Source organism: Xenopus laevis, chromosome 5L, assembly GCF_017654675.1.
Source record: "Xenopus laevis strain J_2021 chromosome 5L, Xenopus_laevis_v10.1, whole genome shotgun sequence".
Taxonomy (NCBI): Eukaryota; Metazoa; Chordata; class Amphibia; order Anura; family Pipidae; genus Xenopus; species Xenopus laevis.
In genome coordinates this window covers 135614296-135631909 of record NC_054379.1, presented here as the reverse complement: position 1 = coordinate 135631909, position 17614 = coordinate 135614296, and the positions used below count along the sequence as shown (strand labels likewise).

At 37.2% G+C, this 17614-nt stretch overlaps 1 protein-coding gene across 15 annotated transcripts in view; it reads right to left on the bottom strand.

The window, feature by feature from the left end:
• Positions 1-17614, bottom strand: part of kif1a.L (kinesin family member 1A L homeolog) — a 103353-nt gene that overhangs the window by 25552 nt on the left and 60187 nt on the right. For 9 of the 15 annotated variants that reach the window (XM_041563419.1, XM_041563425.1, XM_041563420.1 and 6 more), the window contains exons 24-33: positions 17427-17605; positions 16872-17009; positions 13476-13685; positions 7398-7516; positions 4728-4813; positions 4461-4596; positions 3849-4014; positions 3197-3287; positions 1142-1260; positions 972-1027 (exon numbers count right to left, since the gene is read on the bottom strand). In XM_041563419.1, coding sequence (XP_041419353.1) covers positions 972-1027; positions 1142-1260; positions 3197-3287; positions 3849-4014; positions 4461-4596; positions 4728-4813; positions 7398-7516; positions 13476-13685; positions 16872-17009; positions 17427-17605 — 1300 coding nt within the window. The remainder of the gene's footprint in view (positions 1-971; positions 1028-1141; positions 1261-3196; positions 3288-3848; positions 4015-4460; positions 4597-4727; positions 4814-7397; positions 7517-13475; positions 13686-16871; positions 17010-17426; positions 17606-17614) is intronic. The other 6 variants (XM_041563429.1, XM_041563431.1, XM_041563432.1 and 3 more) reach the window with 1 other exon arrangement.

Sequence of the window (17614 nt, the reverse complement as noted above, 5' to 3'; positions counted from 1 at the left end):
AGAAAATACATCCATCCATCTATGTCAACCTGTGTATCTGCTTTATATGTAACTATGTACATTTATAAGTTCTGGATATGCCACTTAGGCAACTTCTAATCAGCAAAGACAAGTGGGGATCTTTCCCATTACCATAGCCTCCAAAATGATTTCATTTATCTATAGAATAATGGCTTCTTTGGTGGAAAATGGCTTCTTTCATATTTTTTCCACGATTAAGCCAGATGTGTTTACATGTGCCGATAAGAATGTTAGTAAAGAGAAAGGCAATGCCCATGGTAGCGCAGACTTCATGTGGCCCAAGAATCTCATCATGTGCCCCACTGCCCTTATTTATATGGGGCCTTAAAGTAGAACTAAAGCTTAACTAAAGAAATAGCTAGAAATGTTGTACATGATGTTTTGTGCTTCTATACCAGCCCAAGGCAACCACAGCCCTTTAGCTGTAAATATCTGTGTCTCCAAAGATGCCCCAGTAGCTCCCCATCTTCTTTTCTGCTGATTCACTGCACATGCTCTGTGCTGCTGTCACTTACTGAGCTTAGGGACCCACTCACAATATACAGTACACATAGAATAGAAATGTCACAATATAAGGCTGATTAGTAATTAATACAGATACAGATTACTACAATTACTACAATTTAATAATCAAGACAAGACAAGTTTGAAGTCCAGGATCATTGCTGCTATTGACAAGCTGAAACTGTAGGCTGGTGCAATAAGTTCACTATATAAAATATGGCATTTTTAGCCATATTAATTTTTAGGGATTAGTTTTCCTTTAAGATTTCTGGTTTTCACCCAATCTTCATATTAAGTAAAAATCCTATAAGCACCATATTTTCTACTTTTTTTATCAAACAAATCTGTCATATTAGTGCTATAAGCAACATTTTCATGTACCAAAGTTATTAGTTCTCTATGTTATATGTATGCAAGTGTTAATGCTGTAAAACAGCAGAATTTACCTGGTTTGGACAGAGGCATGACCCTTGGAAGCAGACGTCTAGAAGAGCGGAGAGGGCTGTTGAGAGAATTGTGTCGGTATGAGTATCAAGCATGTATCATGCATGTCTATGCTAATTCAGCACCCTGTCTGCACACCCAATAACCTGTAATATGTCTGTCTGTGTGTTACCTCAGGACGTCTTTGCACAAAGGAGGGAAAGGATGCTGCTGATAATGTCCAAACACTTCAAACACAATTGGTTGACTCTTCACATATTCCACGAAAGACTGTGTGACCTCCACAGCAATCTGGGGAAAGAAAAACATATATATATATATAATATATATATGATAACTGCTAATACGTTGCTGTGAGTTTCTAGAACAGTAGGAAACAATTAACCTGTTTTACCCTCAAAGTGTATTGGATTCTCACTGTTCACCAGTTTTGCAGTTGTGGGATAAAAAGGAATCAAAGTCACCCCCAGTGATTTTGTTATTGGTTATACCCTAAATTCTTTTGTAGCTTGTTTAGTGAGCTATATAGATACATGTATTTCACGTGCTCTCCTAACGCATATGGATGCCCAACAGGTCTATGCCAAATCAAGGGAATGGCCTACTGTTTGACCACCCAAATTCAGGCACTGCATTAGAAAAAAAAGGCAAAGCACTTGTGCATGTGTGTATCTGTGTACTGTACATGTATTGGTGTATATCCAGAATTGACAGTACAGGAATGGGACCTGTTATCCAGAATGCTCAGGACCTGGGGTTTTCAGGATAACAGAGCTTTCCATTATTTGGATCTTCATACGTTTACAAGAAAATAAACATTAAATAAACTCAACAGGCTGGTTTTGCTTCCAAACATGATTAATCATGTCCTAGTTTGGATCAAGTACAAGGTATTGTTTTATTATTACAGAGAAAAAGGAAATGCTTTTTAAAAATTTCGATTATTTGGATAAAATGGAGTCTATAGCAGATGGCCATTTCATATTTCAAAGCTTTCTGGATAACGGGTTTCCAGATAAAAAAAACATACCTGTACCATATTTGTGTAAAGGAATTTACAAGCAACTCCAGTTATCTGTAGCACATAGGCCTGGAACATAGTATTTGTACCTGGATAGAGAACTGGCTAAAAGATAGACTACAGAGTGGTGGTAAATGGAACATTTTCTAATTGGACCAGTGTTGTTAGTGGAGTACCGCAGGGCTCTGTACTAGGTCCCTTGCTTTTCAACTTGTTTATTAATGACCTGGAGGTGGCCATTGAAAGTACTGTTTCTATTTTTGCAGATGATACTAAATTGTGCAGAACTATAGGTTCCATGCAGGATGCTGCCACTTTGCAGAGTGAGTTGTCTAAGTTGGGAAACTGGGCAGCAAACAGGAAAATGAGGTTCAATGTTGATAAATGCAGGTTATGCACTTGGGCAAAAATAATATAAATGCAAGTTATACACTAAATGGCAGTGTGTTGGGGGGTTTCCTTAACTGAGAAGGATCTGGGGCGTTTTGTAGGTAACAAGTTGTCTAATTCTGGGCAGTGTCATTCTGTGGCCACTAAAGCAAATAAAGTTCTGTCTTGCATAAAAAAGGGCATTAACTCAAGGGATGAAAACATAATTCTGCCTCTTTATAGGTCCCTGGTAAGGCCTCATCTGGAGTATGCAGTGCAGTTTTGGACTCCAGTCCTTAAGAGGGATATAAATGAGCTGGAGAGAGTGCAGAGACTAAGTGCAACTAAACTGGTTAGAGAGATGGAAGACTTAAATTATGAGGGTAGACTGTCAAGGTTGGGGTTGTTTTCTCTGGGAAAAAGGCAATTGTGAGGGGACATGATTACACTTTACAAGTACATTAGAGGACATTATAGACAAATAGCAGGGGACCTTTTTACCCATAAAGTGGATCACCGTACCAGAGGCCACCCCTTTAGACTAGAAGAAAAGAACTTCTGCTTAAGTCCTGCTTAAATTGTAACCTCGATTTCATAATATGTTCCATTGTCTACACCATACACAGCTCCTCTTACAAGTATTGAAATAAGCATTTAAAACTAATTTTAATTTATTTGAAGATACCATCTAGTTTCTTTAAGGCAGATGGCTAATAATGAAGAAGATAGCACCTTAATCTGAGAGTGATTGTTGTTACACTTGCACATTCCAACGGAAAGGAGTTTGGCATAGCCATGTCAAAATGCCAAGTGATGGGCTTTCAGATAGTTACTTACATTCTGCACATGGTAGAAGCCCAATGGTGGCCCTCGGCCAGTGTTTTTTAATGGTTCAGTGGAAAAGGCCTCATCATGGCGATGAATGAAACTGCAATAAAATGTAGACACAGATAAGAACTTTCTTAGTTGGTAAAACAGCTATATATCTATTTATCTATCTGCACTATAAATCTGAGGTGCATAAATTGATTTTCAATTTAATTTAAACTCCCATTGAGGTTTTCTAATATAGACATATATATATAATTCATATTGTGTATTCTTTCTTATGTTCTGAAAAAATTGTAAATATAAATTTATAGTATGGATGCTACAAATTCAGCTCTGCTCGAGCCAAGACTTTAGTTACCACAATGCCTGGCATGCATCTGAGATTATCCTTCTCTGCAGGCCTCTTAAGCACAGTAATTGCAAGGTTTTGTGGGAATGAGGAGTCTTGGCTGGGTTTGCAAGTCTTTTAAATTGCTTTTTAAAGGCACATGTGGATCAACATTTTCAGATACTCTTCTGTCATATTAACTTGAAAACATTATTTACTTCCCACTACATGTAATAATCTTGTTGTTTTTTAATTGAGCTGGTGTGCTATTGACAATATGCAAAGAGTGTGGAACTAAACCAAGTACATAAATTATTAAACAGAACTGACTTGAATTGGCAGAATATGTCAGCATATTCTGGAGGTATACTCGATGCCTGCAAGACAGTCACTCTGAATGTGAAGATGCTGCCCAGTTTGAGAGGGTGGCCCATAGTATCTGAGAGGTCAAATTGTGCCTTTGTAGGGCTATCCAGCAAGGAAGGCGGCAGAGAAGCTAATGGAGAAATAAGAAGTGTTAATTTGGTTTTGTTAGAACATTTGAGTGGCTAAAATATATAGCATATATAGCATTCAGAAGTTGATCCAGAAAATGTCTTTCTTTACCCTGAGATGCCAGTTAAAAAGCTGTTAATGTCAGCTGTTTCCATCTTTTCTGATTACTCTGTAGTTTTTCCAAAAACACATCAAAAACCTTCCCTAAAGCGATTTTTCTATAACACCCTTAATGGCATGTTGCATTTAGAAGCCCTTTCTAGAGAACTGTAAGGCTAGATTAGATTAGCCTAGATTTTATTATGTTAAATTAACACGTCTAATGGGTAAACATCAACATTTCATGTTAAAAAGTATTTCTATTGTATCTATTTTTGAATAACAAGATCCCAATTTAAATATTTCTTGTTATTTTGCTCCTTTTTATTTAGTACTTGGCCCATTCACCTGCACAGGTGTTGTTGTTGACTTCATCAGCAGAAGGACATGAGTCTGGATTTTGTCCTTGTCCTCCCTCGACAATACGAAGCTCCTCTTGCGAAGTGCCTGAGCGTGTCATTCCTGGGCAGCTTTCAGCCTGGAACTGCAGCACAATTGGGTATAGAAGATTGCAGTTTAGGAGATATGCACTTTGCATAGGAAGTAGAACATTCAATCTGTAATTAGTAGTATTAAAGGGCAGTCATAACATTAGCTGTACTGTTTTTTTCTCACCTTTTGAAAATGTTGATCATCAAAGGATATTTTAGCTGTGCCAGACTGACGGACTCCAGAACCATAATCGGGAGCTTCCTCGTCAGCTGAAACATATACCAACATCATTAACAAATGAATTTAGAGGCTGCACACCTTTCCTTCAGAATGAGAACGAAGTGAATAACACAAAATAAGTCCTGCTGTTTGGCTAAATCTGTCAACCATTATCTTGTCCTTTGGCCCAGGTAATATATATGGTAAGGATGATTAAAGAAAAAAACTCTTTTAAAAATAGTATGTAATATGTAAGTCTAATTTGGAGATATGTTTTTCACATCAAATTGACACTTACCCTATAGATCAAAATCATAGGATTGACCATTGTATGGCCACCCTTAAGGCAGTGGGTACATGGGACATTTTGTCACCTGCAGTAAATATGCTCTGTATTTGCTCTGGTCGTTGACAGTAAAGTAATTGCTGGTGGGAAAAAATACACACTGCTTCCACTTCCAAAGGAGCCCAAAGTTGCCTCTTGAGTATGTGTTTAAGTTTTCCCACCAGCACTTCACATTACCGCCAGCGGAAATTTACTGCAGGCAACAAAACAAACCATGTGCCATTGCCCTTCTACTGAACACAATAAACAGGGTGGGGCTTTGTTTAGATATTAGATAACAGATGGATACATACAACCAATATTCCCTCTAAGGTAATATTTATGCCAGCGCACATAACTAATTATGGTGCGCACAAAGAATTTTGTGCGAGAACACAACGGGGCCGATTCACTAACTTCGAGTGAAGGATTCGAAGGTAAAAAACTTCGAACTTCGAAGTTTTTTTTTGGGCTACTTCGACCATCGAATGGGCTACTTCGACCTTCGACTACGACTTCGAATCGAAGGATTCGAAGTAAAAATCGTTCGACTATTCGACCATTCGATAGTCGAAGTACTGTCTCTTTAAAAAAAAACTTCGACCCCCTAGTTCGCCATCTAAAAGCTACCGAAGTCAATGTTAGCCTATGGGGAAGGTCCCCATAGGCTTGGCTAACTTTTTTTGATCGAAGGATATTCCTTCGATCGTTGGATTAAAATCCTTCGAATCATTCGATTTGAAGGATTTTATCGTTCGATCGAAGGAATTATCCTTCGATCGTTCTATCGAACTATCTGCGATAAATCCTTCGCCTTCGATATTCGAAGTCGAAGGATTTTAATTCCTAGTCGAATATCAAGGGTTAATTAACCCTCGATATTCGACCCTTAGTGAATCGGCCCCAACATTTTGTATCAATTCAGACCTGAGCACACAAGATTAAAATGTGCATACAAAACTATTTTTTTGCACACATAGCTGAGAAGGAACATTGCATACAACATAGCTAAAAACAAATGAGGAAAAAAGTCTAAATGACAACAGTCGTTTTTTTTTTTTTTAAAACTAGTTAATTGAGAAAGTAATGCACAAAATGTTTAAGATCTAAGGTAATTTATTAAAAGTTGCAATGTACACAAGAAACTTAGAGCAAACAATCATTATATGGGGCACATTTACTAAGCTCGAGTGAAGGATTCGAATATAAAAAAACTTCAAATTTCGAAGTATTTTTGTGGGTACTTCTACCATCGAATAGGCTACTATGACCGTCGACTTCAATTCGAACGATTCCAACTAAAAATCGTTCAACTATTCGACCAATCGATAGTCGAAGTACTGTCTCTTTAAAAGAAACTTTGACTACATACTTCGGTAGTTTAAACCTACTGAGATACAATGTTAGCCTATGGGGACCTTCCCCATCACTTTCCTAAGCTTTTTTTGATCAAAGAAAAATCCTTCGATCGATTGATTAAAATCCTTTGAATCGTCCGATTTGAAGGATTTTATCGTTCGATCAAACAAAGTATTTGCGCTAAATCCTTCGAATTCGATATTGAAAGGATTTAACTTAGAGGGTCGAACTCTATTCGACCCTTGATAAATGTGCCCCTAAATGTACCTGTCATGCGTTCGAAAGCAAACATCTAGTTGTTATGGGTTGCTAGAACTGTTGTAAATGTGTAACTTTTATTACGTTGCCTCCAGAAATCCTTTATCAGGTGTAGGCCTAGCATGCTACATATTTATACCATAAATGATCAAACCAGCACAATCATATAGCTACATGAATTGAACTCTAGGGGGTTATTTACTAAACTCCGAATGCCAAAAAACTGAAAAAATCATGTTTTTTTTGTATAAAATCCGAATTTTTGGTGGGAAAAAAAAATCACCTTTTTCCCGGAATTTATTATACCCCAAGGATGGAAAAAGAGGAAAAGAGGTTGCAAATAAATCAATAAGATATGTCCCAAAGATTATTTGATGTGCACTGGGGTTCGTGCAATAATCCCAAGGTTTCAGGTGTAGAATTCAATATTTTTCAAGTTTTTTTCGGATTTTTACCCGCAAACAAAATTTTTGGGAAAGTGTATTAATAAATAAGATGAAAAAACCTATGCGGATTTGGTCTGAGTTTTTTTCATAAAATTTTGAGATAAATTCGGACTTTGATAAATAACCACCTATATGTCAGAGATACAAAAAGAACACTGCCATCTCTACAGCCACCTCCATGAGTAAGTACCCAAGAGATTTTTTGGAGACCATTGCAAGGCAGCTTTTGTAAAAACTCATCCTCACCTGATATGGCCTGAACAGCAACACGAAGAAATCCTTTCACTTCTCCCTTCTCACTGACAATGGCAACTCGGTGGACCAATGGAACAGAGTACAGCAAATTACTCAGGTACACAAAAGCCCTGCAGAGTGGGAGAGGTGTTACAGGGGAGAGATAAACAGAAAATAGGAAAGGTAAAAAGTAATGAAGTATATGAAAAAAAATATAAATAGTTAAACAAAGCAGAAAGATTGGATAGGAGTGCAGAATACGTTTTTAAAAATGGAAGTGATTAAGTAAAATAAATTGTAAAATGTAAGTGTTGTGAAATGGAAAAGAAATGGAGCAGAGGACAATGTTTAAATGTTTCAATAAACAAGAGAACGTGAATATGTTAAAACAAAGAAATGAAACATGTGGGTGAGATGATGAACAAAAAGATCAGAATTATTTTATTATGGAATAATGAGTTAGACAAGAGAAATCGAAAGTATTAAACAATAATGAAAAATAAAATGGTTATGGTGTATTATGGTGTATTGATGAATTGAAATGTGGGGTGATAAAATGATGAACAGTAATGAACAATAATTGGTGGAAGGAAGGAAACAGAGACAAACAGAGAAAGAAAAAGAACAGAAGAAGAACAGATCAAGATTAACACATATGACAGTTATCAGAGTAGAGGAGCACAGCTCACACAATAACAAGAACTTATAAGCCAAATTAAAAATCAACAGGGTGGACAGCCAAGGGCAGCTGAGAAGTGATCAGGGCAGCCGCAGCAAGGTATCAGGGAGAATGGGATGGTTAGACAATTTGGGACAAGTGAGAGACAAATGGAGGGATTGTGAAGGTGAGGTAGGGTCAAAGGCAGTGAGGAGGGGCTAGCTAGACCCCAGTGTTCTGTTGGGATCAAGGGCCAGCAGCAGAGCAAAAAGGTTTATGGGTGTGCCGGCCAAAACCCAAAACAAATCAAATAAAAATAGAAAACGGCATAGAGAAACAGAGAGATACGAGAAGTAGCCAGCTCTTTCATTCTACTGAGTAAAGGGGAATCCCCATTAATAACACCAAAACTACAGTTACTGTAAAGTTTGTGTTGACCTCTGCTGATACTTTGGGATGTTCTCAGTAAACTAAAACATTCTAAGCACTACTGAACCAGAACACACCTTGAGGCTTGACTAGAATCCCACATTTGTTGCACAAACAGTGGCACAGAGATGCCTAAAGAATCCCAACAAATGTGGCATTAACAGTGGAATATTTATATATAACTCCCAGTGATCATAATTCCTATTAATGGATCATGGAACATAAATGATTGCTAGAATCAGATAATAAAATATAACTGTCCATTTTTATCAGTACAATAGTAATGTCTACATATTTAGAACATATGTAAATGTAATCATGTAGATGGGATAAAAATAATAAAGGATTCTGCCATTATAATCATTACAAGGTATACATTTGAAACAAATGATTCAGAATGTGATTTGTATATTCTGTATGTATATACTGTATTTACAAATTTGAGTGAGTTGACAGTAAAGTGACTGGAGAGAATATTTTAACACCTGAGAATAATTTGTATAATTTGTAGTCTTAACAAGTCTTTGGCTTTCAACATGCCACATTTATTCAATGTCATATTCTATCAGCGGGAAAAGTAGAGATGCAGGACAAATCCAAAGCGGTAATCTTCGACTTCAAATGGTTTAATTGAGAAAGCCACACTACCGGGGTTATTTACTAAACTCCAAATGCAAAAATCAGTAAAAATATGTGATTTTTTTAATAAAATCTGACTGAATTTATTAAACCCCAAGGATGGAAAAATCAGAATCTGAAAATCCGGCATCTCAGACCTGTCGAGGTTGCATATAAGTCAATGGGAAAAGTCCCAATGATTTTTTGATGTGCACTGTGTTTTGGGCAAATAACATAAGAATTCAGAGTTTTTGGGTGAAAAATACCAAAAAAAAACGTCGAAATCAGATTTTTTACCCGCATAGCAAATTTTCTGGAAAGTGTAATAATAAATAATAAGGGTAAAAAACCCTAGCGGATTTGTTTGGAGTTTGCAGCAGAAAATGTTGAGATAAAAATCGGACTTTGATAAATAACCCCCTACATGTTTCGGGCTTGGCCGATAAAGAGATTCTGCCTATGACTAAGTGCTGGGTAAGCATGAAACGCGTTAGGCGTTAGAGGGGATACTTTCCATGTCTTTTAACTATTGATGTAAATAAAGCATATTTTTTTAACTATTAGCATGCCTTGGAGAAATTTTTGAGTTTATTAGCCGATAAAGAGAAACTGGATAAAAGGCCTAGAAACATGTATGTGTGGCACTTACTTCATAAATAAAACAATTTGAAGTCGAAAGATTTCTGCTTTGGAATTGTCCTGCATCTCTACTTTTCCTTTGATTGATTCATTTGGGGTATTGACACAGGATACCCCGTGAGCTACAGTATAGTGTAACTCACTTTGGATTCATCTTTATAACTAATAGATTTGCCAAACTAAAACTTCATGGCCCAACCTTTGTATGTGCACAAGTTCATGAACCTGTGTCAAAATTCCATCCATCTATAAAAATGAATTGACGATGTTTATGCAATGGTCAGTTCTAATACTACCCTTCCGAGCTGCATTTTTTTAGGCTGCAGCAACTTCTAAAAGTTGTTTTCTACTTCTGAGAAATTTCCTGTCTAGAGGACCATCAGTATTCTATTTAGAGCTCTCATTAGCTTTCACAAAGTCCTTTTATCACCATAACACCGCTACTTTGACCTAACACTGTTTAAAAGTATTAATAGCACTATGCTTGAAAAAACATTCAATATAATGTTCCAGAGCTTACAATACACAGCTGAAAATCACCAAACGTGATGTCCCTAAGATAACATGGAAAACTGTGATTCCCCATAAATGAGACTCAAAAACAGTTTCTCTACAACTTTAGTCGACACTGCTGATGTCAAGTAGTAATTGAACCGCTGGTTCTTTAGAATGTAAAACAATCTTAACACAACTGAACCAGAACCCAACTTGAAACTTGACAAAAATCCTGCAGTTACTGGCAAAAAAGTTGCCAACTATTATTTTTCATGATAGACAAGTTTCACTGAGTCAAGGGGGTCAAACACATTATCAAGCTATGATTATACTAAGATAAATCACCAATAAGGATATATTTTACAGCTTATTCATGGCTTTTGTGTAATTTATATATATTATTAAAGTACATATCATTTTCATGATATGATAAAGTATCCTATACTTTGTGTTTAAAGGCATATTATGCTCTAACATGACTTAATGGATTTCAGAATGTGTATGTGATATTTATGTATATGTGATTTGTGTGTGTGATTTCTTCCTTGCTCTACAAAATATTCTGTGTTCCATGAAACAAATGGGAAGTGTCAAAGCAGCTGTGCTTTCATCCTTTTCATGTTTGATTTTCTTCTTATTATATAAGATGATTTAAAGTTTCTTGTGAATAAAGAGAAAGGGCGTCACTTGGGACCCAGCTATGTTTTACAGAACCATTACAATATTGATAATCAAGAAAGACATATTACTAACAGCAGCAGGGCCTCTAAAACACAAATGAAAAAACTTAGCCAGACTCTAAATTACTTAACTTCTATTAAGACTTTAGATCTAAATTATTAAATAGTGCAAAGTGCATTTTGCCCACAATGAACATTCTTTCCCAGAACTGCATCATAATTGCACCCACGACAGTCAGAAGCAAAATATATATTAGTCTTGTAACGTGTGTGCATATAGGTGAAACTTCCTTCTGTGAGATAAGAGATGGCCATTGGGCTATTGCCATATGCAGTACTTACATTCAAATGCGCATAATTCAACCAGCACAACAGGGAGTGCCTTTAAAGTCAACATGCAAAGGGAGCTACATCTCACTTGGTTAAGGCAAATGTTAAAGGGATACTGTCATGGGAAAAATTTTTTTTTTTCAAAATGAATCAGTTAATAGTGCTGCTCCAGCAGAATTCTGCACTGAAATCCATTTCTCAAAAGAGCAAACAGATTTTTTTATATTCAATTTTGAAATCTGACATGGGGCTAGACATGTTGTCAATTTCCCAGCTGCCCCTGGTCATGTGACTTGTGCCTGCACTTTAGGAGAGAAATGCTTTCTGGCAGGCTGCTGTTTTTCCTTCTCAATGTAACTGAATGTGTCTCAGTGGGACATGGGTTTTTACTATTGAGTGTTGTTCTTAGATCTACCAGGCAGCTGTTATCTTGTGTTAGGGAGCTGTTATCTGGTTACCTTCCCATTGTTCTGTTGTTTGGCTGCTGGGGGGGAAGGGAGGGGGTGATATCACTCCAACTTGCAGTACAGCAGTAAAGAGTGATTGAGGTTTATCAGAGCACAAGTCACATGACTTGGGGCAGCTGGGAAGTTGACAATATGTCTAGCCCCATGTCAGATTTCAAAATTGAATATAAAAAAATCTGTTTGCTCTTTTGAGAAATGGATTTCAGTGCAGAATTCTGCTGGAGCAGCACTATTAACTGATTCATTTTGAAAAAGATGTTTTTTCCCATGACAGTATCCCTTTAAGTACAGGATTCCAGGCTGGGATTTCCACTTTATGCACCAAAATAAGTACATAATTGCATAGTGGAGCACAACACTTGTAGATAAATGCAAGTAAATATTGTATGTTTTTACTGTAGTGGATTTGGTTTTGTTATTGATATCTTTTTCAAGTCTTAGCTAAATTCACGTATCTATAGACCAAAGGTCAATTCAAAGTCCTAATTATAAGGGAATGAAACTCTTAAACCAACTTACAATTGTATCCATGTATCTATAAATCCACCAAATGGCTTCCACATGGTTTGTGGGACAAATATAAGAAATAATATGGGTCACTTGATGGACAAGAAAAAAGAAATTAGTGGTTAGTTGTAAGGCAGGTAATATTTTAGAAAAGCCTTCCTTTTAATTGTCTATTATTGAACAGCTGGGATGGATAAGAAAGAGGGGGGCCTTGTTTTGGGAATATGAGAATGGATAATTTGTAAGGGACTGTGGGAAAGCCATTGTCTTTTCTGAACCGCCCCTCTATAAGGACTGCGTCTCTGCTGGTGATAACAGAAGAATTCAACTGAAAGAGGATTGGCTTATCACATCTGCATGGGTTGCATGGTCTTAGTTAGAGGCTCTCTAAGCATTTATGAAATATGCTTCCAGATCTTCATGTGTATCATATAGCATGTTATATAAATACACCACACAAGTATATATGCAGTATGCAGTTTTGCATATAATATACAGGATGGTGGTTTGAAAATGCAGTAAATTATATATCTTGAACTATACTAACACATTATATGTAATATTATATATACCGATAGCAGGCCTCAACTTATTATCAATAAACACCAACTGCCGGGTATATAGCCTGAAATATTCTCTCATGGTCTCCTTTAATAAGCTAAAGCTTTCTTGCAAACATTCACCCCAAAGCACTGGTGCTCATCACTTCCAAAAACTGAAGTCCACTAAAGCATAAAAAAGAAGAGGCACATTGTTTTGGTCGCCCAAACAGAGCCTTATATGTTTTATTAGCTGAGTCCAAGGAAGATCATGCAAGCTTTTAGCAAGGATACACCAGACAAATGGGTCCTAAAAGCTTGTGTGCTTTTCTTTGCACAAGACAAAAAAACATGTAGGGTTTTGTGTGGTCTTTCAAGAATCAGTGTGCCTCCTTTTATGTGTTCCTTTAACAATTATCCTAGGCCATGTATCAAGTTTATTCCTCAATCGAGCAACAAAAAATAAAAGCAAATAAAATACTAAATAACCTGCAAATACAGAGCTATGTTTTAACGGCTGTTGTCAACCATGAAAAAACGCCAGAACGTGCCTTCTGGCCTAGCAGTACTTAAAATTTGCGTTTTTATTTCAGGACACCTACAAGATACTGTGCATTAAAGGTCAACTTATAACTGTGATGTGTTTGCTGAAATACTAATAACTGGGAGGAATAGTGCCCTGAAAGAGCTGGTTGCTTCCCAGCATGCTCTGGGCAGACCTGACGAACCTTCCCACTACACTGAACAGGGGGAATCGGTCGTGAAACGGGTCTGATCTGACAGCACAGCAAGGATGCTCCTGGGGTCCATCTTCCTCTTCCTCATCATCCTGAAAAATATCCTCTTCAAGCTGGCCTTCGGAGCCGGAGCTTGATAGAGTGGGGGAGGGAGTAATTTCGGCCATGCTCTCGCTCATGCATGTGGTGAATAGGGGAGAGCTGAGATCAGAAAGGGGGGAGGCAGGAGATTAGTATAAAACAGAAATGGTTAATCCCGCATTAGGACTTGTCCCAGTGGAATTCAAAAGTGGGCTGGAGATAATCCAAGGGCAAGAATAAAATTGGAGCATAGAGAGGGTTCTGTATAATAATGTGAAGTGAGCCAATGGGGGACAGCAACCATTTTTCCAAAATACATGTTGTATAAATGTTTAATAACAATATATATATATATTTATTATTTAACCAAAATATGCAAATTCGGCTTTAAATTGGTAAAAGGGCAGAGACCCAAAGTAGCTCCAGATTACTCAAGGGACACTAACAATGAACATATAAAGGTGACCAGGAACAGAGAACTGCATAACCCAAAGCAAAGTAAAAAGAATTTTGGTCATAGTCTCAAAAATGCTTACATTTTTAAGTTGCAATATATCAGGTTAGATATTATTTTCCAATTTTGGAATGAGGATGAAATGGTCCCATAACTGAAGAAAAACCATTTATTAGATTTTCTGCATTCGTTTTACCTTGTTGGACTTAATATATGCAGCAAAATTACTGCTATATGATAAACTGAGGTGGGGAAAGGAGCCAAAAAGCTCCTCTAATTTAAATAAAATAAAATCTATAACAGAAGGAGTTTATGCATAAGATTACCACAAGATTACCACAAAAACAAAAATGAGAAGTCAACCATCACTAAAGGAACTGTGGCTCTTTCTTATTCAACCAGAATCAGTGGTTCCTTATTTTGCTTACAACCAGGGGCGTAACTACAGAGGAAGTGGACCCTGTGGTTGCAGTGGGACCTGGGAGGAATAGGGGGCCCCATGAGGCCCAAATAAAGAGCAATTTCAACCTCTGGATATGTGGGGGCCCTAAAATTAATTTGCTCTGAGTCCCAGTAGCATCTAGTTACACCACTGCTTGCAACACCTCAAAAGTCATGCTGCAGCATCTTGCGGTGATAAGAACTAACAAGATGAAAACCAACCATCTACAGGATTTTTATTTTACCAAAACTATTTTCCATGTATCTAACAAGAAACGTTATTATGTCTTTGGACAGTCCAGAAATACAACTGCCCAGGAAAGTTGAGCCAGTAGTAGTGCTTCAGCTAAACAGCCAGTTTCATAACTCTCCTCTGAGAAAGGTGCCATTTTGCACACTCTACGTTTGCATTGGGCATTTGATATGTTTTTAAATTCATGACTATAGTTATGCTATTAAATCAAATGTGTTTGATGCATAGTTGGCCAAAGGGTTATATAAGGAGAGATATACATGTCTCTGCCCTCAGTTTCAGCTTACCCTCTCATTTTTGGTTTTGAGACTTTTGCACCATGTATCAATGGTTTTTAATATATTAATCCCTAGCTGTTTTGTACTATAACACACCAGCATTCCCAAAACAGCAAAGGTAATTTGAATGGTCTGAGTTTCACTTTGGCACTATATGGTGAGTCACAGGTTATAATTCACCATTCTCTATGAACAATGCCTGTTAAACACCTTGTTGCTATATATTAATTTGCAAAAAAAATAAATTTCGGCCAGGCAAAACTCAAGAAAACGACACATTGGAGCTATTCCCACATATGCCATTAAGCACATAACCTATAATATGGTTCTGCGCCTCAAATTGCTGCAACAGCACTATATAAAATTAGTGATATAAAGCAAAATGTACATACCCCACATGATAAACACTAAAGCTTAGTTTGGGTTTATTTACTGCCAAAGCACAATTCTTTAATAAATGGACCCAATTACTGAATCCCTAAAGTAAAACTGCCAGCCCGCTGCATAGTCCCCATAAAAAAATATGAATGTAAAACTACAAGAGAAGGGGAAAAACAAAAATGGAGGTGAAGGAGTTAGGGAGATGATGCACATGTACAGAATAAAAACAAAGGCCAATTACAAATACAGCCATTAGCACAGGCACCTCTTCCTTCTCCAGGGATTGCTGGGGCTCACATGTTGGGTTTACAGATTAATGCGTTGCACTTGGGAGTGAGGGTTTTGATTGAATATAAAAACCAGAACACAAATGTTGTCCATTTTATGATATTCTTGGGGTTAAGTCCTGATAAGTCTTCTGCCAGTACTGTTTCTAGCTGAACATTTGTGAGTTGTCATTTTGCCATTGGAATTACAGTGAATACTTTTAAGTTTTAGATAAATATAATAAAATAAGCCATGAACAATTTAGGGATGCACTGAATCCGCTATTTTAAGATTCAGACGAATCCCGAATCCTTTGTGAAAGATTTGCCTGAATACCGAACCAAATTCAAATCCTAATTTGCATATCTAAATTAGGGAAACAAAGGGAAAAGAGAGTAAAAATGAGTAAAAAGAGTAAAACCTTTTTGTGTGACGAAAAGTCATGTGATTTTTTTTTGGATTCTGATTTGGTTCGGCCAGGCACTTGGATTTGGCTGAATCTTGGCCAAATTCCGAACCAAATCCTGGATTCGGTGCATCCCTACCAGTGGTTGAAGATACATTTATTATAATATTTGCTGAGCAGTCATGGGCAAACCGCTGCCCTTCATATTTTGTTGAGCTACGACTCAGGATGCTGGTAGTTTAACTTCATCAACATCTTAAGGTCAGAATGTCAACCAAACCATGATATTTGCGAAACGGCTAAAAAAATTGCGAAATGTGAATTTTGACGTCTGCGACTATTCCGACGCTGGCCACAATTCTGACGCCAGTGACAATTCTGATGCACATTAAAGTCAATGGGCGTCTATTAATTGTCGCTGGCGTTGGAATTGTCGCCAGCGGCAAAAAGATTTTTATCTTACCAAAATTGTTACTGGAATTGTCTCCAGCATCAAAAAAAATTTGCAAATTTATTCGCCGGTGGTAAAACGCGGAATTCCCAAGGAATTTGCGCCTGGTAAATAAATTCGCCCATCACTAGATATAAGTATATTAATTATTATGTATTACTGAGTGCAGTAAAACGTTGATCATTAGCTGTATTTGATTGGCTGACTATTCTAAATGAAGTTTTGATGACTCCAACAGGCTATATTTACCTGTAGCTTTGGTATAAGAGGTTGCCAAAAAGAGGACATATATATTTCTAACCCTCATACTTACATATATTTATTCTCCTTATGTATTAAAACACTTTCCATATTAGAGGGTAAGCAAGAACCTACCTTCCCACTAGTCGAAACCAAGGGAAACGGTCATAAAAAGGATCTCCTCCAGTCACCACATTATCACAGTCCTCCGTGAGACCAGAAGGAAGCTCTGCGGCCCGGTCATACATCTCCCTCATCATGTCCAGACGCTGCCTGTCAGTTGGGTAGAAAAGGAGATTTACATTAACTCCAAAATAAGTTCACTGAAACTGATGAAATAGACTACTTTGATATAGTATTTTCAGGAGATTTGACTTCCGCAGTAACACAGAATTACCGGGGCCAACATATCTCCCTTCATGCCATGAATATTATTCCAATGATATTGGGAGTTATTATATAGGGAAACATTTTACACCCCTTTCAACTTTTTCTCACTCCAAATCCCCTTAATTTACCAATTATTCTTCTCGAAAACTTTGGTATGAAAACACGTCAAGACAAATAATGCGTCAATTTGAAAATTGAACCTTTTTCGAATTGTCTCAAATTTATCAGGGGTTTAATAAATAGGCCCCTTAAAGTGATTTTGTAAAGTTTTTCTTTTGAATTCTTATATTATTTCCCCACCTGAGTTTTTCTAGGGTCCAGTAGTGAGTTGCACCATTTTTCTGATCCTGAACCTCAACCGCAACAATGGTTCTAGGGAAGGGGCGCTTTTCTCGTTCAGTATGGGCATCAGGCGGGAGCAGGTCCGGAGGTAGAGGAGAATACAGAGTGTCTGTCAGCAGAACAAACTGGAATTGTACCTGTGAAAA